This window comes from Panthera pardus, unplaced genomic scaffold (assembly GCF_024362965.1).
Source record: "Panthera pardus isolate Hobbes unplaced genomic scaffold, ASM2436296v1 HiC_scaffold_11, whole genome shotgun sequence".
Classification (NCBI taxonomy): domain Eukaryota; kingdom Metazoa; phylum Chordata; class Mammalia; order Carnivora; family Felidae; genus Panthera; species Panthera pardus.
The window spans coordinates 2427696-2452100 of NW_026526666.1; the positions used below are offsets into that span (position 1 = coordinate 2427696).

At 39.4% G+C, this 24405-nt stretch overlaps 1 protein-coding gene across 4 annotated transcripts in view; it reads right to left on the reverse strand.

Annotated features, from left to right (window-relative positions):
• Positions 1–1827: 1827 nt before the first annotated feature.
• VPS45 (vacuolar protein sorting 45 homolog) overlaps positions 1828–24405 on the reverse strand; it is a 64737-nt gene continuing 42159 nt past the window's right edge. Inside the window, exon 15 of one of the 4 annotated variants that reach the window (XM_019432939.2) lies at positions 1828–2510. In XM_019432939.2, coding sequence (XP_019288484.1) covers positions 2231–2510 — 280 coding nt within the window. In that variant the 3' untranslated portion in view covers positions 1828–2230. Of the gene's footprint in view, positions 2511–12110; positions 12942–15556; positions 17261–24405 lie in introns of those variants that run through there. The other 3 variants (XM_019432940.2, XM_019432942.2, XM_019432941.2) reach the window with 3 other exon arrangements.

Below are 24405 nucleotides of genomic sequence, written 5' to 3' on the forward strand. Positions count from 1 at the left end.
AGCCTGCTTTGGATTCTGTGTCTCCCTCTCTCTCTGCCCCTTCCCTGCTTGCACTCTCTCTCTCAAAAATAAACATTAAAAAAAAAAAAAAAAGAAATGCCAACTTCTGGCATCAAACATCCTGAAGTTAAGGCTCTGTCTCTTTCTCTCTTTTTTAAAAATTGTTTATTTATTTATTTTTGAGAGAGAGATATCATGACCTGAGCCAAAGGCAGACGGTTAACCAACTGAACCGCCCAGGAGCCCCTGTAAGGCTCTTTTCTTAGACTTGGCACTGTCAGCTGGGTAGCAGAATGGAAGCGGGCAAATACTCAGGGCAATGGTCTAAGAAAAGTCTCCATTCTTACTCTTCTTATTCCAAAGAGTTATCTTGCCTCGAGGAAAGGAAGCACAGGTCTTCATGCTTGGAGGGAGGGTTCTGTTTATTTGAAAAGACTGTGTAACTTGCTGCATTTAAAATACTGTCTTCCCCAAATGTCATATGACTTCACTCATAGGAGGACTTTAAGACACAGAACAGATGAACACAAGGGAAGGGAAGCAAAAATAATATAAAAACAGGGAGGGGAACAAAACCTAAGACTCTTAAATATGGAGAACAAACAGAGGGTTGCTGGAGGGATTGTGGGAGGGGGGATGGGCTAAATGGGTAAGGGGCACTAAGGAATCTACTCTTGAAATCACTGTTGCACTATATGCTAACTAACTTGGATGTAAATTTAAAAAAATAAAAAATAAAAAATAAAATACTGTCTCCCCAAGTGAAGGCTATCTCCCTTTTTTAGGATTATAAAAATTGGAAAAGTAGAAAAAAGTACCTAAAGTGACCCACCAAAAAAAAAAAAAAAAAGAAAAGAGAAGTAAGACCTAGCTCTGAGCTATACTACGGCCAAAAGCCTTAGGGCTTCACATGACTGGAAGTTAAAGAAACAATGATGAAAAGGGGGAGGAGGAATGGGAAAAGGGGGATGGATGGAATGACCTTTATTTTCCCTTTTATTTCTTGAGTCCTGATTAGTGCAGTGGGAGGGTTGACAGGAATCCAAACTTTTTATGTAGTGATTTTTTAACCCCAAGTTGGAGATAGGAATCAGTCTTACTGTCCTATTTGTAGTCAAATTTCATTTAGTGTTTACAATGTTCTAAGTGCTTTATATGTATTATCTCATCTAATCCTGACGATCCTATGAGGTAGTTTATCACTTTTACATATATATCATATGTATATTTATATTTATATTTATATTTATATTTATATTTATATATCATCGCCAAAGTCTGATAATTGTGACAGATTTGAGCCTAGGGTATCTGAGGCTAGAGAATATTTTCGGTTCCACATGAAAGAAAGGTTAAAAAACATATAAAGGGCCTACAGAGAGCCAGAGAGGGATTGTGCTGTGTTTTTGCCATGATCTGAGGATGCTGTAATCTGGCATTAGTGACATCAGCTTCCACTGGTTTCAAGAGAACTGAAATTGACACCAGAACTTATCATCTGCCTTGACATTAATTTTTTGAAGTTTATTTATTTAGAGAGAGAAACAGAGCATGCGTGCGGGGGAGGGGCAGAGAGAGAGGGGAGAGAGAATCCCAAACAGGGTCCGCACTGTCAGCGCAAGAGCCTGATGTGGGGCTTGAACCCACAAACTGTGAGATCATGACCTGAGCCAAAGCCAAGAGCTGGATACTTAATCGCCTGAGCGTTGACATAGTTTAAATATCCTCTGGATAGAAGTGATGCCTTCTCTCTGTTTGGTGTAAAGCCAACTCATGCCTCATCTTGCGAATTCCCATAAACCCCATTAACCCCAAAGAAATAAAAACTTGTATCTTTTCACAAAATGGATTTTTATTGTAGTCATACATGGTTTCTCAGTGCCACAGAAAATTGCAGTGTAGGAACAATTTTTGGATGGCTTTCTACAGAAACATGATGAGTTTTCAAAAATGAGGTGTGCAGGAATGTGGTTAATGAAAAGTAAAAGGGGTCAAGAGAAGGGAGGATGTGTAGCGTGTGCATCAAATGGTTTACTTTTTAAACCCCTCTGAGCTCTGATAACCATTTTCTCAAGTGAGATCCCAACAAAATTCATCAGAAACCAAAGTGATTGTGCTGTCAAATACAAGGAATATATCTGTTTATTTGATAAGGAAACCACGGGAAAGGTGGGTCAGGACCGGCACAGAGTTCTTCTCAACTTGTCCCTGGGAGTGTGGGTGTTTGTGCCTACAGTTCAGGAGTGAGCAGGCTACCTGGAGGTGGGTTATAAGGACAAGCGTGAAACCCAAGGCTCTCCTCCAACACCTGCGGCCGGTGGGGAAAGCCTGCAGGGAGGTTGAGGGCGAGCTGCGCCGGCCTCCTCACCCTGCGCCTCCTCTCCCCGCGCCGGTTCAGGTTCACCGTCTGCTTGTGGACCTCGCTGTAACTTGAGAGCTCTCCTTGCTTCTGCTGTGCAGTCCGGAAGCCAGAACTTCCTCTAGGAAACTGACCGGTAGACTTGAGGTTACTCAAAGGGGGAAAAGGAAAAGCATCTCCAAAATAGAAGATCTTGCCTGTGACTTGTGACTGGATGAAGGAGATCGTGAAGAGTATGCAAGGATTACTGGCCTGGTGTGCGGGGCACTCAGACATCCGGGCTAGGAGAGCCCTCCCTCTGTGCTCCTCCCCAGGGTTCTCATGGGGTTTTTTAGCACTAAATCTGCAAGATCTGGTAAGGCTAAAACTTCCCGTTTGAAATTTCTAGTTAGGAACCCAGGAGTTTTAAGCGCAAGGCTACTGTATTAACTGAGAACCACGTTCCATCAAGCACCTCTTATCTGTACTCTCGACATGGCTTCAGAACTTGGACTGTGTCCCTTCAGTCTCCTCCTCAGCCAGTGTCCTCTGCAAAGTGGCACTAGAATTCATTTTCTAAAATACAGACGATATCCTATTGCATATTTCTGCCTCTTCCACTTGAAGACCTTTCTTTTGCTTACAGAATGACGCACAAGTTAAAACTTGAGGCCCTTCACAATGTGTCCTTGCAATAACTCATACTTGTATTTATTGTGTTCTGAGAACTGTTTTAAGCCATATGTGCATGTGTACATATGTGTGAAATAGACACTATTATCCTTATTTAAAAGATGACAAAATCAAGCTATGGAGAGGTGAAGTGATTTTCCAAGGTCACCACAGCCAGTAAGTGGCTTAGCTGTGACTCAAACCCAGGCTCTGGAACCTGTGCCCTCGGGCCCACATATACTGCCACTGGATTGTTCCCTTGCTCGGCTGACTCCACTTCCCACCCTGCAGCCCCGAGAGCGCCCCAACACTTGCTGTCCCCTAAACACCTCATGTGCGTTCCCACCTGTTTGCTCTTAGGTCCTGTGTCCAAAATGCTAGACAGCCCTTCTCTGTCTGACGAAATCCTGTATATATATTTTTAATGTTTGTTTATTTTTGAGAGAGGGAAAGAGAGAGACAGAGCACTAGTGGGGGAGGGGCAGAGAGAGAGGGAGACACAGAATCTGAAGCAGGCTCCAGGCTCCGAGCTGTCAGCACAGAGCCTGATGCGGGGCTCAAACCCACGAACCATGAGATCATGACCTCAGCTGAAGTCGCACACTCAACTGACTGAGCCACCCAGGCGCCCCTGATGAAATCCTTTAAGGCTAAGGATTAAAAGCCACCTTTTCTGTGAAGCCTTCTCAAACTCCTCCATGCTGGACGGATCCCTCCCACGGCTCTAATCACTTTCTGGTGCTATTTTAGCTCTGTATGATTATTCCGTAGGTACTCCTCAGTTATTTCTGTCACACTAGACTGTGAGGTGCTTAGGGTGGGTCTGAGAGTTCTTCAATCTCCAGGGTGGATCTCCAGCACTCACTGAGCACAGATGCTGACTTCTAGCAGGGACCCAATAAAGGTATACTGAATAAGTGAATTCATTTGAATGGCTCCTGTTGGCAAAAGAGCCTTTGCTGTGATATAGGAGCTCTGGGGGCGGTATTTTTAAGTGCCACACTCACGCTCAGGAGACAGACCTGTAGCAGAGGGTTGGAGGGGTGATGGCCAGGTCCCTTATTATTACTACTGTTTTGCAGTTTTAGACCTGTCAGATTTGGCACTTGGAGGATTTAAATGAAAACTCCTTTACAAAAGAAAAAAAAAAAGATGAAGTAGAGGGAAAGGAGTAGAAGCTAAATTCATTTATTCCGCTACTGAAATATGGGCACATCTGTCTGGCCTGGTTTTCTGGCCAGTAGGACTGGAGACACGTGGAGGACAGAAAACAAGTGTCAGGAAACAAAGTAGCACTGCTTTCTTGAAAGACAGCACAAGAAGTCTTTGGTCAGTGATGGTTAAGAATGAAACAAACCTGCTGGGAAACCCTACGGGAATTCAGCGGTGACCTTTATTTGCTTCCCTTCAGACTCTGCTACCGGTGCAAAGAAAAGCAGTAACTTAACTGAAATTATACTTAATGATCCTCCTCTGCGTATCAATAAGACCCCACATTTTTGACTGCAAAGAGAAAATACTATTTATATTTGCCAAGTCTAATTTTATTTCCTAGGGCCATTGTGACTTTTAAAAAGTATCTATTTGAGGACTTTGATGAGTCACTGTGGAATGCTTAAAAAATTATGGGCGGTGAACATATTGGTATCTATACCCCAAATTTAGACTATGTTTATGAAAAACAACAAAAGAAGGATTTTTCTTTCCTAGCTTTGTTTTAAATCAATTTCGCTTACAAAGCAAACTAAAAAGTCCCCTTCTCCTGTGGTACTATAATCTAATTCAATTCAGCTCAGTTCAATTCAATTTAACAAGTGTTTTACTGAGCATCCGTTATGAGGTAGGTGTTGAGCTGGGTGTACAAAGGATCACTTGTTAGGATTCTTACCTTTAAGGGACTGTCTGAGACAGATACAGTCACAACTCAATGTGAGACAAGATATAAACAAAGATGGTTCCAGAAGCTAACCCAGGAGGTTAATGCTACTGCTCGTCTTGGTTTGTGCTGTCATGATTCCCAACTCTATGGCAAGAAGCAAGGTGGGCAGTAAAAGGCCCCGATTTTAAAGTGAACCTCAAGAAAGGCTTGCATCGCACATTGAGAAGAGTTTCTTCACTTTCTAGTCTTTGGTAAGGAACTAGAGACTATCACTTACAGGATTTTAGATTTTCATTACTAAAGTAATTTCGTTGAACAACTGTGTTCTTAAAGCTACATAGCAAGACTGTCTATCACCTACATCTTCCTCTTTTTTCACTATATTCCACAGGTAGAAATTATATGGGATTTTTTTTTCTTTTTCTTTTGAGAGAGAGAGACAGAGAGAGAGCATGAGTAGGGGAGAGGGGCAGCGGGAGAGAGAGAGAGAGAGAGACTCTTAAGCAAGCTTCCACACTCAGCCTGGAACCTGATGTGGGGCTCGATCCCGTGACCTGAGCTGAAATCAAGCTCAAATGACTGAGCCACCAGGGTGCCCCTATATGAGTTTCTTAATAATAAGAAAACCAAAGACACCAAAGGAAGCTAGAATCAAATGTGAAGGGGAATAATGAAACAAAATGAATGGAATTTATGGGAAGCAGGAACCTAGAAAAAGACTTTCTGGAAAATAATGAGAAAAAAACTTGAAATGTTTGCCTTAATGGAGTAATAATCTTCTAATTACAGCCAAACACTAGAGATGCTGGAATATAGGAGTGGGTCAGAGAGAAGGATGTGACGGAGCATTTAATAGCCCAGAACACTGAAGTCTTCTCATTTTCCACTGCTTATGGCGCTCAGAGCTGCTCTGATATCTTGTACCTCTTTGCTTTTGCACATTCTATTCCCTCTGCCTGGAGGACTGCCCATTTGTGTCATACTTTATCTGAACTATGCATCTTTTACAACTCAACTCTCATATTATCAATCCTCTAGGAATTCATTTGTCTACATATCTTTTTTCCACTGAAGTCTATAAGCTTTTTGAGGACACAATACATGAACACATTCTTTTGGTAAAAGTTTTAAATGGTACACATAGAGCTCAGGTCTTCCTGGATTCATCTCTTCCCCATTATTCTTTCCAGAGGACAATTTGATTAGCAAATATTTGTTAAGTGCCTACTATGTGCCAGGCCCTGTTGTGGAAGCTGTGAATATAGCAATAACCAAAGTAAAAAAGTTCTCTCATGGAATTTACATTCCAGTAAGGGAAGGGGAAGACAAAGGAAGTTAATAAGTAAAATACAATAATAATAACACAACAAAAATAATCATGGTGAACTCCTAACACTGTAGGTGAGGTTCTGTTCTGATGAGATAAAAACTATCCCACTTTACAAAGCAACTGAGGTACAGAGAAGCCTAGGTCCTACATCTTGAGAGTGACAGAGTTGGGATACAAACCTAGGCAATCTGGCTTCAGAGTTTATTCTTGTAAGCAGGATACAGTGGTCTGGGGTATGTCAGATAAAGAAAGTGCAATGGGGAAAAATAAAGCAGGTTTGAAAGAGAGGTGGAGGTGGTGTTAGTGGTGTGAGATCTTAAATCCTGTGGTCAAGGAAGGCCTCACTGAGAAACTGACATTTGAGCCATGACCTGAATGAAGCAACAGAGAAGATTATCTGGGGAAAGAGCAAGTGCAAAGGAACCAAGGCCGTGTGTGCTGGGGAACAGAGAGGAGGCCAGTGTGGCTGGAAGTCTGGGTAGTGAGAGAGGAGACAGAAGGAGATGGATGGGAGTAGAAGATGAGATCATGTGAGGCCTGGTAGCTTGCTGTAAGGATTTTGATTTTTACTTTGAGTAAGAAAGAAAACATCTGGAAGTTGTTTATTTATTTATTTTGAGGGGGTGCGGGGGGGGGGGGGGAGAGATTCCTAAGGAGGCTCCATGCTGTCAGCGCACAGCCCGATGTGGGGCTCGAACTCATGAATGGTGAGATGGTGACCTGAGCCAAAATCAAGAGTTGGATGCTTAACCAACTGAGCCACTCAGGCACCTCACATCTGGAGGTTTTTGTGCAGAGATGTGACATGCCCTGAATTACGAATTTTCACAGGGTCACTCTAGTGATACAGAGAAGGTGAGGCAGTTGTAACAATCCAGGTAGAAAATGATGGTGGCATGGACCAGGGCAGTAGTAGTGAGAGCGTGTCAGATTCTAGACACACTTGGAAGCAAAGGATTGTAAGATTTACTGATGAATCAGGATGCAGGTGTGAGAGAAAGAGGGGAGTTGAGGAAACACCCAGGTTTTTGGCCTAAGCATACTAGGAGAAGGATGGTATACAATTAACTGAGGTGGGAAGTCTGAGGGAGGATTAGGTTTAGAAAGATATATCAGAAGCGTGGTCTTGATCATGTTACATATGGATAATTAGACACTCAAACCGAAGTGTCAAGTAGACAGCTGAATATACAAATCTGGAGTTTGGGGAAGAAGTTCAGACTAGAAACAGTGGTTCTCAATGGGGAAGGGGGGGCAGAGAGGTGTCATTTTATCCCCAGGGGATATCCGGCAATGTCTGGAAACATTTTTGGTTGTCGTAACTGGTGCACTCCGGCATCCAGAGGCTAGTGACGTTGCTGAACATCCCACCGTGCACAGGACAGTTCACTACGACAAAGAATTATCTGGTCCCCAACACTGATAGTGCTGAGGCAGAAACTCTGGACTTGACATACACATTTGGGAGTATGTAGCAGAGAGACTTTAAAGCCATGAGCCTGGAGAAGACTGCCAAGGGAGTGGGTACAGAGGAGAAGACTAAGGACATCTAAGCACTAAGGAAGTCTAAGGACAGTGTTCTAGGGGTTCCAAAAATAGGAAAAATGAACAAAACTGACAGAGCAGGAACGGCCAGTGAGACAGGAAGACCGGGAGACTACAGTTTCTGGAAGCTAAGGGATAAAGGTGTTTCCAAGTGAAGGGACTATTAACTGTGTCAAATGATGTTGACAGGTCAAGTAAAATGAGTGCTAAAAGTTGACTCTGGGTTTAGCCATGTGGAGGTCCCTAGAGACCATAGTGGGAGCAATTCTGGAGAGTGATGGGGGTGAAAACCTGAACAGAGTGAGGTTTAGAAGAATATGTGGGTTCAAGAGAATATGTCAGGAGAGGAATCAGGGACAGTGACTATAAAGAGTTCTTCAAGAATTGTGCTACAAAAGAGAACAGAGAAATGATACAGGACCTGGAAAGAGATAGGAGGCTACCGGAGGGTTTTTAAGGGTGGGGGAAAGTCAGTAAGTTTCTATGAATGATCCACTAGAGTGGGAAAAACTGATTGAGGAGAGAGGAGCCAGTTTGGAGTCATATCCTGGAGTAGGTGAGGGATAAGACCAGGTGCCTATGAGGGGGGCTGAGCTAGGCTAGGAACACTGGTCCCAGGGGACAGGACAGATGGAACTAGCGGGGGAGAGGCAGAGAGAGAGAGAGAGAAGAGAATCCAAAGCAGGCTCTGCGGCGTGCCCAGTCAGTGTGAGCTTGACAATGCGGGGCTCAATCCCACAACCTAAGCGGAAATCAAGAGTCTGACGCTCAACTGACTGAGCCACCCAGGCGCCCTGGAGGCAGTATTTTCTTTAAAAATTTTACTGTTTATTTATTTTTGAGAGAGACAGAGAGAGAGAGCGAGAGAGAGAGAGAGTGAGCATGCAGGAAGAGGTGGAGAGAGAGGGAGACACAGAATCTGGAGCAGGCTCCAGGCTCCGAGCTGACAACACAGAGCCCGACATGGGGCTCAAACTCACAAACCATGAGATCGTGACCTTAGCTGAAGTTGGACACTTAACCTGTTGAGCCACCCAGGCGCCCAATAAACTAAGTTTATTTTCTAAACTTAGTTGGCTATAGAATCCTTTTTTAGTGGAATACCTATCAATACTAAACAAATGCCAAACACATTTTCTATAGGACAGACCTTGGGAAACACTGAATTAAGACAAAATATTTCCTTGATTATAACCACTTCCAGTGAGGAATTGACACTTTCTTACAAACAATGTAGCCTATTAAAAAACATAGCTTCTCCTTCCCAGTTCCCACCTTAGCACTAGACACCTGACTTATGGGGAAAAAAACCAAAACCCTAAAAGCAAAGCAAAAGAAAACAAATAAACAGGAGCCCTTGGCTTTATTTTCTCACTGAGAAGAAAGAGGACAAAAGCCACCAGTGGGATTCTGCCTGTAGCCAGCATTGTGCGTATATCATTCACTGGAGGGCCGTGTGAGGAGAAAGTACTACCCTTGGAGTCCACAGGGCAGAAAACAGACTCCTCAGGGACACAACTGCCTGTAATATCAGTTATACAGGGGCCTGAAAGGAGGTTATCAACCGAAAACCAAAAGAGCTAGAGATACACTTTCTCACCACTGGGAACATTCAAGACCACATCAATTTCTCAAAGCAACCACAACTACAGGAGTAGAATGGTGACCACTACAAAAAAATACAAGAAGCAAAGCCCCAAATAACCTGCCTGCAGCAAGCATGGCTGTGGAAGGCTCTGTGCTGGCCTATTAATTACACAGGTGCTGACTCTGGGAGCCTCAAAGGGGACATTTTAAGTGAGCACAAACGGAACCTGAGCTACTAAACATTTTTGTCCTCACAGACCACAACACAAAGGTCATCTGGCAGCTGGGCTACTACCTTCATAGTAAATTTTATCACTGCCCTGGTGTATTCCTACTTGGGATAATAACAGAATTCTGCTCTTGAAGGGTTTCAAAACAAGTGATTGAAGTATGGGTGATGGCAGAGGTGGTTGATGATGAATATCCAGAGTTCCCCAAATAGAAGAGCAGTTAACAGTAGCAGCAGCAGCAAGTAACAGTTATTGACTGCTTCCCCCACACCAGATTCTCCTGCAAGCATTTCATATATGTTCTATTATCCGTTCAGCACCACAGTGATGTGAAAGAGCCATTATGGACCTCCATTTTACAGCTGAGACACTGAGGCACAAAAAGGTTAAATAATTTGCATAAAGTCATATAAGTGGACACATGGCAAAACTGGGATTTAAAAAGGTAGTCTTGGCACTGGAGTCCATGCTCTTAAGTGCTATGCGAAACTGCCTTTTTTTTTTTTTTTTTTTTTTTAAGAGAGGGAGCATGCCTCAGTGGGGCAGAGGGGCAAAGGGAGAGACAGAATCTTAAGCGGGTTCCACGTTCAACGCGGAGCCCCACGCGGAGTCCAACTGGGATCATGACCTGAGCTGAAATCCAGAGTCTGAGTCACCCAGGCACCCCTGTACTGTCTTTTAAAAGATGAAAGGTACCAAAAAGTGATGTGTAAATCACAGGTCCCATTCAACCCCAGAGGCTCTAATGACAATCCCTGTGAAAGAACAGGTGTCCTGGTGGACACATCACTCAGCTGAGGAAGGTAACAGAGTTTTGGCAGAGGAAAGACAACTCAGGGCTGTGCTGACAATAATCAACTACTTGAGTATTTAATAATCTCGGTGACATCAAAATGATAACTTTTAAGAATCTGTAGAACATTTCAGTATTTTTTATCATAAAAAACAGAAATGTAGATCATAAGGGTGCCTGGGTGGCTCAGTCGGTTAAGCATCTGACTCTTGATCATGATCAAGGTCGTGATTTCATGGTTCTTGAGATCGAGCCCCACATCAACACCTGTGCTGACAGCCTGGAGTCTGCCTGGGATTCTCTCTCTCCCTCTCTCTTTCTAAAAATGAATAAATAAACTTAAAAAAAAAGAAATGTAGATAATATATGAAGTAAACAGGTCACTTTTGTGTCACTACACAGTTAGAAGTTTTGAACTTTTCCTTCTATTTTTAACTTTCTATTGTTTAATCCAACAAATCCTGAAACAAATATGCAAATACAGATTGGGTCTTACACACTACACAAAAAGGCATACCCTATAAACTTGTAAACAACGAGAACATTTTTCTAAAATGCAACATCCTGACTATGAGCAACAGAAACTATTCAAACAAGCTTATGTAAAAGAAAAAGGTGTATTAGATGGCGTGGGGCTGGGGGTAAGCTGAAGCGATGGGAGGGAGAAGGGGATCAGTATCTCCCTCTGACTCTCTTGTCTCTATTTGTGTCTCTCTCATTTATTGGTTTCTCAACTTCACAGTGTTTATCTGCTTCTTTCTTCTTTCTCTGATTTGAGTTGAAGTTTTTTTTTTTAACCAACCTCCATACAAATTGATGATTTTTGATAGTTTTTTTTTTTTTTTTTTTTTTTTAAGCAGGCTCCTCATCCAACATGGGGCTTGAACTCCCAACCCTGAGATCGAGAGACTGAGCCAGCCAGGCATCCCAAGAATTGAAGATTTTTAAGTTTATTTTTAAGAATCAAGTGCACCTAACCTCAGTGTTGCATGGACATGATGTGAAGGTTAAACTGGTAATAAAATCTTTGTGGCTGGAAAATTAGTAATTTAGCATCTTAAAAATATTTGGGGTGCCTGGGTGGCTCAGTCGGTTGGTCATCCATCTCAGGTCGTGATCTCACGGCCTATGAATTCGAGCCCCACGATGGGCTCTGTGCTGACAGCCCAGAGCCTGGAGCCTGCTTCAAATTCTGTGTCTCCCTCTCTCTCTGCCCCCACCCCTCTCACACTCTGTCTCTCTCCCTCACTCTCAAAAATAAATAAGCACTAAAAAATTTTTTTAAAAAATATTTATGTTCTGTGACTCTTGACCTCAGGGTTGTGAATTCAAGCCCCATGGTGGGTGTACAGCTTACTAAAAAAAAAAGTAAAAAAAAAAAAAAGTTTATGCTCTTGGAGGCAGTAATTTCACCTTAACATTGCTAGCAGTGCATGAATCTAGGATCACACAAATTTGAACTTGATTTACAGGTTTGCACTTCCTTGTCGTATGACCTAAGGCAAATTATTTCATTTCTCCATGTTCTTGTTTCTTCATTTTAAAATTGAAATCACAACACTGCCTCTTGGATCACAAAGATTAAATGAGATAATATATGTAATGAAGTCACCAGACTGTCTGGCATCTAGTATATGCTCAATTATTATCCCAAGTGAACGAATGGACAAGTATATAAGGATGTATATAAAATAATGTTTATTACAGCATTATTAAAGAATTTTATCCACCACTGTAACACTTAACACTGTAGTCTTAAGATAGCTCCTGGAACACAGTAGGCACTCAATAAGTGCTGAATGAACAAAAAAGGGTTGGTTGAATAAATTGGGGCACAATCAGACAACAGAATGCTATTCAGTCACTCTAAAAATGACATATGTTGGAATTTTCATTGAAAGTACATGTATAGTACAGTCCTTTTGTTTAAAAATATATGTGTGTACATTAATAGAAAAAGGTCCAAAAGGCTATACATACATCAAGATGTTGACATTTCCTATGGTGGGATTGTGGCAGTATGGATATTTTTATTATCTTATTTTTGCTTAGCTGTATTAAATTTTTTTCCTACGAGTATTATGCATTGATTTTGCAGTGAAAAGCTATTTTTAATTTTAAAAATATATGTTCCAAATGCACAAATAAATTGGAACCAAGAGACAGACCTAGATTTGAATCTTGGTTAAATCCAGTTTTTTCAAAAAGCATCTTATTAGAGTTATTCATTTATATGCTTATTTTCCCATTGGACATCGAAATCCTTAAAAATATGGAACATGTCTCCAAGTTTGTCTCTTTGTAGCGCCTTTCACAAAACCTTACATGTTATCAGTGCTCAGTAAATGCTTGTCAGTGACAGGCAATACACCCCACCACAGCTCTTGCAATGGTGTCTAACGCGTTGGTCACAGCAGCAAAGTAACTCCCTCTAGAATCTCTACGGAGATGGTGATGGTTCCAACACTTTTAAAAAACTGATCCTGAAATGCCCATAAGTGAACAAGAGTGTCCTCTGGATTCCTCTTCCTTTGAAATGCAAATTCTGTTACAGGATCCTAATTTTTCTGTAAATAATTCAGAGATCGAACCAACTTGTGGTTACAGGAGAAGGTCCAAGTTTCTAGTGTTACTTGTTTAGGTAGAAATCTATAAAGTACCTGTTGAAGATATTAATCAGCCCCCTCCCAGCTTCACGTTTATTTACAGAAATCCAAAATGCCAAATGTTTTCTAGGCCCTAAAACGTACTCTCTGCAAAAAAAAGTACTCTCTGCACTGTAACTTACTTACTCTGTCAGGATTATATTATTACCAACCCTTAAGTTATCATCTTAGGTAGTGATGAAACTAATTAAGAGTTATAACTAGTTAATCAAGTTAACCATTTTTTATTCAAAGAGCAACACTGTCTTAAATCTCATTCTTAATTATATTTGGATGACAAAAATCTTAAAACAACACTAAATGATTCCTCACTTTTGTACTATTTTTTCCCCTTCTTTGGTTTACAACATATCTTAGTAGGCAGAAAGCTTCACATATTTGTGAATTTGGTAAAAACAAATTCTGCCTACCTTATAAGTGATATTTATAAGCAAGGGATTAGAAAAATCATAGCTAGATAAATCTTAAAATATTCTTTCAGCTAAGTGCTTAGTTGCCCAGACTGGAAACACACCATCTGAGTTCAATTCCAGCTTTGTCGCCTATTAGGTCTATATGACTTTGGATAAGGTTTTCACTTCTCTAAAACCTCAATCTCATCTGGAAAATGAAGTTGATGATAATAATAAAAATATCTACCTCGTTGGGTCGTTACGAGAATTAAACAAAACTGAATGGATAAAGCAGTACTATCCAACAGAAATGTAAAGCAAGTTACAAATGTGAACTGCTATAGGATTCTAAATGTTCTATGACTATATTAGAAAGGTAAAAAGGAAGGTGAGATTAATTTTAATAGCATATTTGGCTTAACCCATATATCCAAAACATTATCAACATCAAAACATTATTAATGAGATTATTTTACATTTCTTGTTTGGTATTAAGTCTTTGCAATTTGATGTATATTTCATATCGGCAGCACACCTCAAATTAGACCAGCCACATTTCAGGCGCTCAGTAGCTACATGTGACTAGTGGCTATCTTCCTGGATAGCACAGGTATAACGTGCTATCTAGTGCATACTATGGCTAAATAAATTTAATTCTTGGTATCATCATAACTCCCTTTTTAGGAATTGCTATGGATTTTTCTCCAAGTATGTGACTCATAACACTAGCTAATATTGGGTGGTTCTGGAACAATGGCGTTAAAAAACACTGAATTACATGGTCAGAAAACTATTCCTTCTAAAATTATTTTTTCATCTTTCTGACCATATTGAGAAAAAAGTGTCAGTTTGATACTACAAAACTTTGTTTTTAAAATTTAAATTTCTTATCGATATATAATTCACAGACACGAAATTTACCAATTTTAAGGGTGTTGTTTGATGATTTTGACAAATGGATACAGTTGTGTAACCACTTCCCTAATCAAGATACAGAACATTTCTATCACCTGGGCCAAGGCTTCTTAAAAGCCAGGAAAACTAGTGCAACCTCAACAACAAGAGCCCTGCAGTCAACCCTGTATCTTTGAATACATACAGACTGCTTTCTGGAAAAGTTCTACCAATGTATATCTCTAAGCAATACTGAAACAGCCTCACTGCACACTTACCTTAAGGAAATAATCAGAGATGGGACAAGGGTTTCTCAATACACAAGATGTTTATTGCTATATTACTTATATCAAATAAAAATTGTAAACAATCTAAATATCTAATAGTAATGGTTAAAGATATATTCTTAAAACTGAAATTATATAGCCATTAAGATTATTTTAAATAATTTTTAATAACATGGGAAAGTGTTCTCAATATAATTAAAAGTAAGAAAACAAGTAGAAAACTGTATAGACAATATGGTCCTAATTATGTCAAAAACAAAACAAAACTCAAAGAACTTTAGGTAAAGAAAAAACCAGAGGGAATATGCCAAAATACTAACAGTGGTTAATTCTAATTGTGGTGTTATGAAAGGTTTTTACTTTAATACTTGAGTTTTTCATTATAATGAGAATGAACTACTTGGTGGAGGGAGCCTATTTTTCTTTATTTGTCTTTACTAGTTAGAAAATAGTTGAAAAATGGGACCATTAATTATTCTGCAGGCGTATAGCTAATGAGGGTTTAACTGAATCCGGTAGCATTACAGAGAACCTACTATGTATAGTCGTTATTATCAGATTGAAAGGGAATTTGGCTGTAAAGGGATTGTTGATCTGGGGTCACCTTCTAGCAGGAAACGTCTTCCTCCTTGTTAAAATTCTTAAGTAGTAAACTGACAGCACTGGAGACTACCGTGCTCTCTTCACCCAAGTTCAAGTGGGGTTCAGGCAAGGGCAGCTACAGCAGGAAACGTAGCTTCCCTGTTCCCCTCCACTTGTATCCTGAATTCCGAGAAGACAGAGGGATTTCTTCTACTGAGAGAACAATTCCATCCGTATGGATCTGGTTCTTGGCCTCTCAGCTCACATGGCTAACTTAAAGTGTCAATTGCGGCCAGCAGGGACTAGAACTCTTTAATATTGATTGACTTGTGAAGTGATAAGGCAAGCCAGCTCAAATCCCTAACCAAGATGCTCATTTATTTGCAAGGTAGGATCATGTGCATTAGAAACACAAGAACAACAGATCAGTCTATTGTAGGTGAATAAATAATGGGTATGGTTCATTTAAATACACCTAGGAATTTGCATTTTTCTATTAACACATGTTTATTTTGAACATTTAAGAGAAATAATACCTCTCTTGAGCATATTAGCTTTTGAACATATTAGCCAGGGTGATCCTGATAAAATATCAGATGTCATGGTTCTGCTTAAAAATCTACAAAACACACAAAAACTTGCACCTAAATGTTTATAGCAGCACTGTTTATAACAGCCAAAAGGTGGAAACAGCTCAAATGTTCATCACTGACAAACAGATAAACAAAATACAGTATAGGCATACAATGAATGTAATGTATGCAGCATTAAAAAGGAAGGAAGTATCGGTATAGGCTACAACATGGAAAACATTATACTAAGTAAAAGAAGCCACTCGCAAAAGGCAATATATATTATATGGTTCCCTTTACATGAAAAGTTCAGAACAGGGAAATCTACAGAAACAGAAAGTAGATTAGTGGTTGCTTAGGCCTGGAGGGGAGAGGGGTTCTTTCTAAGGTCATGAAAATGTTCTAAAGTTGACTGTGGCTAATGGTTGCACATATCTGTGAATACACCCAAACCATTGAATTGTATACTTTAAAGGGATGAATTGTATGGTTCATACGTTATAGTTCAATAGAACTGTGAAGAAAACCCAAACCCTTCAATGCTAACTTACAGTGCAAACCAGTGCTCGAGACAGTGGACAAGACCTCCCCTGTCAGGTTCCAGATTCCTCTCTGACAGCACATCTCCCTCTCCTTTCTCAGCCTCTCCTGTCTCCTCAGACACACTGCATGACTGTGCCTTAGGACATTAGCTCTGCTGTGCCTGAAATGTTCTTCCCTCCATCTATTTGGTTCACTCCCTCAACCCCTTCAAGTCTTTCCTCAAATCTCTTAATGTGGCCTTTTCTGACACCATGCTGAGGAGGGTAACTTACCTCCCACAGCCCCCATGCAATACCAATTGCCCTTTACCTTGCTTTGCTTTTTTTCTCCCATAGTATTTGTCACCTGATTTACTATCAAGTTTACTTATTAAGTTTATTGTTTATTTCTGTCTCCCTCTGCATTAAAATATAACTTTCACGAGGGCTAGGATCTTTATGTTATTCACGGAAGTATCTCCCATGCTCATTTACTGAGCTGAATTTATTTGCTGAATGAGTGAACTATGAACTTTATGCTGTTCTCATGTGTTCAATATATATTTATTTATGAATTCTAGAACTCTCAACTAGGGCAATAAGACTTCTGACTGTTCCACACAGATGTTGGCGAAAATCTCGGTTGTGCTATGGAACAACTCATGTCATATACAATTCCTAGAAGTTGAAATTTTGACCCCCACCCACTCCCCGACCAGCAATTGAGGGTATATTAGGCCAGTATGACTAATGAGACAAATGAAGAAGGAAGTTGGTAGTGGTGGTGGTGGTGGGGGGTATTAATTCCTATCATAAGAAGGGAAAACACTGAGACAGGAGACCACAGTGTACACACTGCAAACCTGCATGGACCCCAGAGACACAACGGACTAACCATTCAGGGAAAGCACACCTGTATGTGTTCAGATCTCTGCTAAATCCACTACCCAGATCCTTTTTAGGGCAGGTTCTCTGGAAAGAAGCATGAAAATTATGCCTTTAAAGAGGTCCCTGTGACCGGTTAGTATCTTTTTTTTTTCTTTGTATTTCATTATGCACAAAAAAGAGAAGGGAAAGTAAATCAAAATTCATATTAAACTTCATATGGCTATGGAGAGGAGATAATATTGACTGCCTCTCTTTATCTGGAGGCAATTTTATTAAGAATGTTGCTAAGGAGATAATTAGCTTCTGCAAAATTCCTTGGTGTCTTAGCAGCAAATACATGCCTTCTATTTTAAATGGTGTTTAAATCAGGGCACCTGGGTGGCTCAGTCAGTTAAGCAACCAACTCTTGATTTCAGTTCAGGCCATGATCTCACCATTCATGGGATAAAGCCTTGTGTGCTGGGCTCTGCACTGAATGTGGAGCCTGCTTGGGATTCTCTCTCTCCCTTTTTCTCTGCCCCTCCCTGACTCTCACTCTCTCTAAGTAAATAGATAAACTTAAAAAAAAGTTTGTTTAATCTTTTAAACAAGATTTAAATCTTGTTTAAACCTAAACAAAGATGATCACAATTACACTTAGAGCAGGACCTATAGAAACAAACCCTGTAACTACAGAAGGCTGTGGAACTCTGCTTCACTGTAACCAGTACTTGAATCACGGAAAAATGTTGTCACAAAAGAATTTTTTTAGAGAAAGAAGATGCTTATATACTACATTAACAAAATGAGAGATAAAAAATGATACGATCAGATCACTTCACTAGATACAGAAAAAGCATTTGACAAAATTCAACATCCATTTTAGATAAAAATTCTTAATAAAGTGGGTGCAGTGGGAATGTACTTCAACATACATAATAAAGGTCATCTATGACAAGCCCACACCCAACATCACAGTTAACGGTGAAAAGCTGAAAAGCTTTTCCTTTAAGATCAGGAACAAGACAAGGATGTCCACTTTCACCACTTTTATTCAACATAGTATTGGAAATCCCTGCCAGAACAATTAAGCAAGAAAAAAAAAAAAGGCATTCAAATTGGAAAGTCAGAAGTAAAACTGTCACTTTTTGCAGATGACATGATATTATTTACAGAAAACCTAAAGACTCTACCAAAAAAATATTAGAATAATTCAGTGAAGTTGTAGGTTACAAAATCAATAAAAAGAAATCTATTGCATATCTATTCACTAATAATGAACTATCAGAAAGAGAAATTAAAAAAACAATCCCATTTACAGTTATATCAAAAAGAATAAAATACCTAGGAATAAATTTAAGCAAGGAGGTGAAAAGACCTGTACATTGAAAACTATAAGACATTGATGAGAGAAAATGAAGACATAAATAAACGGAAAGATATTCCATACTCATGGATTAAAAGAATTAATATTGTTAAGATATCTACACTACCCAAAGCAATCTACAGATTTAATGCAATCCCCATCAAAACTCCAATGACATTTTTCATAGAAATAGAATAAAAAAATTTGTAACCACAAAAGACCTTGAATAACCAAAGCAATCTTAGGAAAGAAAAGAGCTGGAGACAATGTGCTCCCTGATTTCAAAATATATTACAAGGCTATAGTAATCAAAATAGTATGGTAGTAACACAAACGGATCAATGGAACAGACCAGGGAGTCCAGAAATAAACTCTTGCGTATATGGCCAATTAATTTACGGCAAAGGAGGCAAGAATATACAACGGGGAAAGGATAGTCTCTTCAGTAAATGGTGTTGGGAAAACTGGACAGCCACATGCAAAAGGATGAAACTAGACCACTATCTTATACCACACACAAAAATAAACTCAAAATGGATTAAAGACATGAATATAAGATCTAAAGCCATGGGGCACCAGGATGGCTCAGTTGGTTAAGTGTCCGACCCTTTTTTTTTTTTTTTAACATTTATTTATTTTTTGAGAGACAGAGAAAGACAGAGCAGGAGCTGGGGAGGGGCAGAGAGAGAGGGAGACACAGAATCCGAAACAGGCTCCAGGCTCTGAACTGTCAGCACAGAGCCCAATGTGGGGCTTGAACTCACTAACTGTGAGATCATGACTTGAGCTGAAGTCGGACACTTAACCGACTGAACCACCCAGGTGCCCCAGTGTCTGACTCTTAATTTTGGCTCAGGTCATGATCTCATGACCTCAGTCATGAGATGGAGCCCTGCATTTGGCTCTGTGCTGGGTGTGGAGCCTGCTTAAGATTCTCTCTCCTCTCCTTCTGCTCCTCCCCTGCCCACATGCACACACGCATGTGCACTCTATCTAAAAAAAAAATAAAATAAAAAAATTAAAAAAAGATCTGAAACCATAAAACTCCTAGAAGAAAACATAAGCAGTAAGCTCCCTGACATTGGTCTTGATGATAATTTTTTGGATTTGATACCAAAAGCAAAGGCAAGAAAAAAAAATAAACAAGTGAGACTGCATCAAACTAAAAAAGCTTCTATACAGCAAAGGAAGTCATCAACAAAATGAAAAACCTACTGAATGGGAGAAAATATTTGCAAATCATACATCCAGTAAGGGGTTAATATCCAAAATTCATAAAGAACTCATATAACTCAATGAAAAAAACAAACAAACAATTCAATTAGGGGTGCCTGGGTGACTCAGTTGGTTAAGCAATCTGACTGCAGCTCAGGTCATGATCCATGGTTCATGGGTTCAAGCCCATGTTGGGTTCTGTGCTGACAGCCCAGAGCCTTGAGCCTGCTTTGGATTCTGTGCCTCCCTCTCTCTCTGCCCCTATCCCATTCATTCTCTCTCTCAAAAATAAACATTAAAAAAAAATAATTTGATTAAAAAATGGGCAGAGGATTTGAATAAACATATTTCCAAAGAAGTCATACTGAAGGCCAACAGGTATGTGAAAAGATGTTCAACATCAGTAGTCATCAGGGAAATGCAAATCAAAACCACGATGAGCCATTACCTCACACCTGTTAGAATGGCTATTATCAAAAAGGCAAAAAATAACCAGTGTTGGCAAGGATGTGGAGAAAAGGGAATTCTTATGTACTGTTGAGGGAATGTAAACTGTTGTAGTCTCTATGGAATAGAATATGGAGGTTCCTCAAAAAATTCAAACTAGAACTACCATATGATCCAGCAATTCCACTTCTGGGTATTTATGTAAAGAAAACAAAAACACTAGCTCAAAAAGATATACACACCCCCATGTTCGTTGGAGAATTACTTTCTTTTTTAAAAAAATATTGATTTATTTTGAGAGAGAGAGCATGTGTGCAGGCAGAGACAGAGAGGGAAAGAGAGAATTCCAAGCAGGTTCCATGCTGTCAGCACAGAACCGGGCTTGGGGCTCGATCTCATGAACCATGAGATCATGACCTGAGCCCAAATCAAGAGTCAGATGCTTAACCAACTGAGACATCTAGGCACCCTGCAGAATTATTTTCAATAGCCAAGATAAGAAAACAACCTAAGGGTCCATCCATAGATGGATGGATAAAGAAAATGTGGTGCATATCTATACAATGAAATAATAGCCATAAAAAAAATGGAAAGTTGCCATTTGTGAAAATATAGCTGGATCTTGAGGGCATTATGCTAAGTGAAATAAACCAGACAGAGAAAGACAAATGTTGTATGATCTCACTTATATGTAGACTCTAAACAAAGCAAAACAAAATAAAACAAAACTAAGCTCACAGATACAGAGAAAAGATTGGTAGCTGCCAGAGGCAGTGGGTGGAGGGGTGGGTGAGATGGGTGAAGGGAGTTGAAAGGTGCAAAACTCATTTTATAAAATAAGTAAGTCAGGGAGATATAATGTAAAGCCTGGAAACTCTAGTTAATAATACTACATTGTATATTTGAAAGTTGTGAAGAGAGTAAACCTTAAATGTTCCCGTCACAAGAAAAAACATTTTTTGTAACTATATATGCTGATGGATGTTAACTAGACTTACTGTGGTGATCATTTTGTAATGTACATGCTGTATACTTGAAGCTAATATAATGTTATATATCAATTATACCTCCATTAAAAATAAAGGTACTTGAGAAAGTGCAACTTAAAATTATAACTTTTTAAAAAAACTTTTGTGTTTCAGAGTTTATTTATTTATTTTGAGAGAGAGAGAAGCAGAGGGAGAGGGAGAGAGAGAGAATCCCAAGCAGGCTCTGCAGTGTCAGCACAGAGCCCAATGCAGGGCTTGAACTCATGAACTGTGAGATTATAACCTGGGTCAAAACCAAGGGCTGTACGCTTAACTGACTGAGCCACGGAGGCACCCGTAAATTATAACTTTGAATGGCAAGTTGAATTTCAGATTCAACTAATGTATATCTCCATTTAAAATCTTGATGTCTTAGGGCGCCTGGGTGGCTCAGTCAGTTAAGCATCTGACTTCAGCTCAGGTCATGATCTCATGGTTTGTGGGTTTAAGCCCCACATCAGGCTCTGTACTGACAGCTCAGAGCTGGAGCCTGCTTCAGATTCTGTGTCTCCCTCTCTATCTGCCCCTCCCCTGCTTGTGCTCTGTCTCTCTCTCTCAGCAATAAATGTTAAAAAAAAGTTTAAAAAAATCTTGATGTCTTTTAGAAATAGAAGGTATCCCAGGATGAAGATTATTAAAATTGCTACATGAGAGATAAGGTTACATGTAATTTTCTAGGATGCAGGAGATCATTTTTGACCTACTTACCATTACATTAAGTATCTTGGCCCAAATCATAAACTAGTAAGTGGTGGTATCTGACTACAGAATAAACCTCTATTGATCTAAGGTTTTACTTAAGAGATCAGGGAAATCAAGTGACCTGTATCCCAGAAATATCCTGCAACAGGCATTTCCCACTCTAGAGGGATAGTAGTTCCTCTGTCAGCACATCACACTCCCAGCTATGAGACATGATTTCTTTCCTGTTTATTGAGACATCTATTAATCCATAGCCTTGTGGGGTAGCCCATACCACATCTTACATGATTCCAAGTATAAAAGGAGGGCATTCATCACTCACATCTAAAAGTATACTATCTCCTGATCACTACAATCTCTTAAAATAGTACTTCTGTGCCGTTGAACTCTTGGGGTCAATGCCGTGTGTCACTTATTTCTTTGGACTCTTCCTTAAGAAATAACCCCCATATTACATGGGGAATTGCATAATATACCCCTTCATAAAAATTAAACCCCAACAATTTACAGAAACAAATTATTAAACTTACTCTCCCCCAAATGAAGGTTTTATTGCCAGCTCACAGCAGCCCTACTATATCCAGTTATGAAACTGATTAAAAAAAATATTAACCTAACCTTTCCACTTACTGAGAGTCCAAGATTTCAAAATATATTAAGAGATGTGGACTTATGCAACATGCTTAGCAATACCCAAGGTAGCCCACGTTCATCATGAAAATGGAGCCTTTCCACTAAAAGCTGAAGCTAAGTTGCTTTTGATTATTTAGGCCTTTATGATAATTGATCTCTAAAATACAAATTCCACTATCTTTTTACTGATAATGATAAATTTCACTATCTATTAACTAGAGGTTATATATTTATGAAATATATATGATAAAAACCTGATTGATGATTTTATCATTTTGTAAATGATAAAAACCTGATTTTGGATAATTTTTGTATTGCAAACATTAATTAACTTTTTTTCCAGGTTGGTAGTTACCATAGTAACTCCCTCCTTCTTAAAAAGTTTCATTGGTGGGGTGCCTGGGTGGCTCAGTCGGTTAAGCGTCCGACTTCGGCTCAGGTCATGATCTTGCGGTCCGTGAGTTCGAGCCCCGTGTCGGGCTCTATGCTGACAGCTCAGAGCCTGGAGCCTGTTTCAGATTCTGTGTCTCCCTCTCTCTCTGACCCTCCCCCATTCATGCTCTGTCTCTCTCTGTCTCAAAAATAAATAAACGTTAAAAAAAAAAAATTTAAAAAAAAAGTTTCATTGGTTAGGGCCAGCAAACAATCCTGTTCAAGATTTTAATGAACCTTCTATTGCTGAGGCTATTAGCTCAAACATAATTCAGTGTACTGCTTAGCACACTGTTAGGTCAGATGAGGAAATACCAAATCTGGCTAGTTGGAAGACTCTAATCTAAAGCTTTTGCAAAAATGCCCCACTTTCTTATTTTTACATAAAAGATTATTTGCTCAGGAACTAGAAAGTATTTTAGGTTATAGAATTAATGTGATTAAAGAAAAATGAGGAATTTGAAAACATGAGGGAAGAAGAAATTAACAAAATATCAAGAAAATTTGAAAAAGAAGCAAAAAGAACTTATAGACATAAAACTATAACCTTTGAAGTTAAAACGTGAATGGACAAATTAAAATAAACACAGATTAGACACAGATGAAGAGAGAATTATTGAAATGGAATACTGATCTGAAAAATTACACAGATCTGCAGCACAGAGAGATATGAATTGATAATATAAATGAAAGGTTAAGAGACAAAACATATCTCATAGGAGTTCCAGAAGGATGGAACAGAGGAAACGGAAAAGCAGCAATGTTAAAAGAAATAATGACTAGAAATTTTCCAATAATTTTGCCAAACATGAGTTTTCATGCCAACTACTATAAATATAAATTCACATTCAGATACATAATACTGAAACAAGTATATCAAAGACAATCTTAAAAGAATCAGAGAAGAATATATTGCCTACAACCCCAAAAAATAATTATATTGAAAGGAGACTTAACAGCAACAATTAAAAATAATATTCCATTTCTTCTGACTTTTAAGTGCTGACAGTAAATTATCAACCTGGATTTCTAAACTTAATAAACTAAGATATTTTTATAAAAAAAATCAAATTGACTAGTAGCTAAAAGAACTACTAAAGGATTTTTAAAAATTTTTTTAATTTTATATTTGAGAGAGAGAGAGAGAGCGTAAGCAGGGGAGACAGACTCTGAAGCAGGCTCCAGGCTCTGAGCTGTCAGCACAGTTTGACGCAGGGCTCAAACCCAAGAGCAGTGAGATCATGACCTGAGCCAGAGTCGGATGCTTAACCGACTGAGCCACCCAGGTGCCCCAAGGATGTTTTTAATAAGAAGAAAATTGGATTAGAAAGAAGGAGCAGAGTGAAAAAGCCAGTGTTGGGGGGCAGGGGAAGCAAATACATAATGACAACTGAAAAATAATGATGATGATTAACCAAATTAATCAT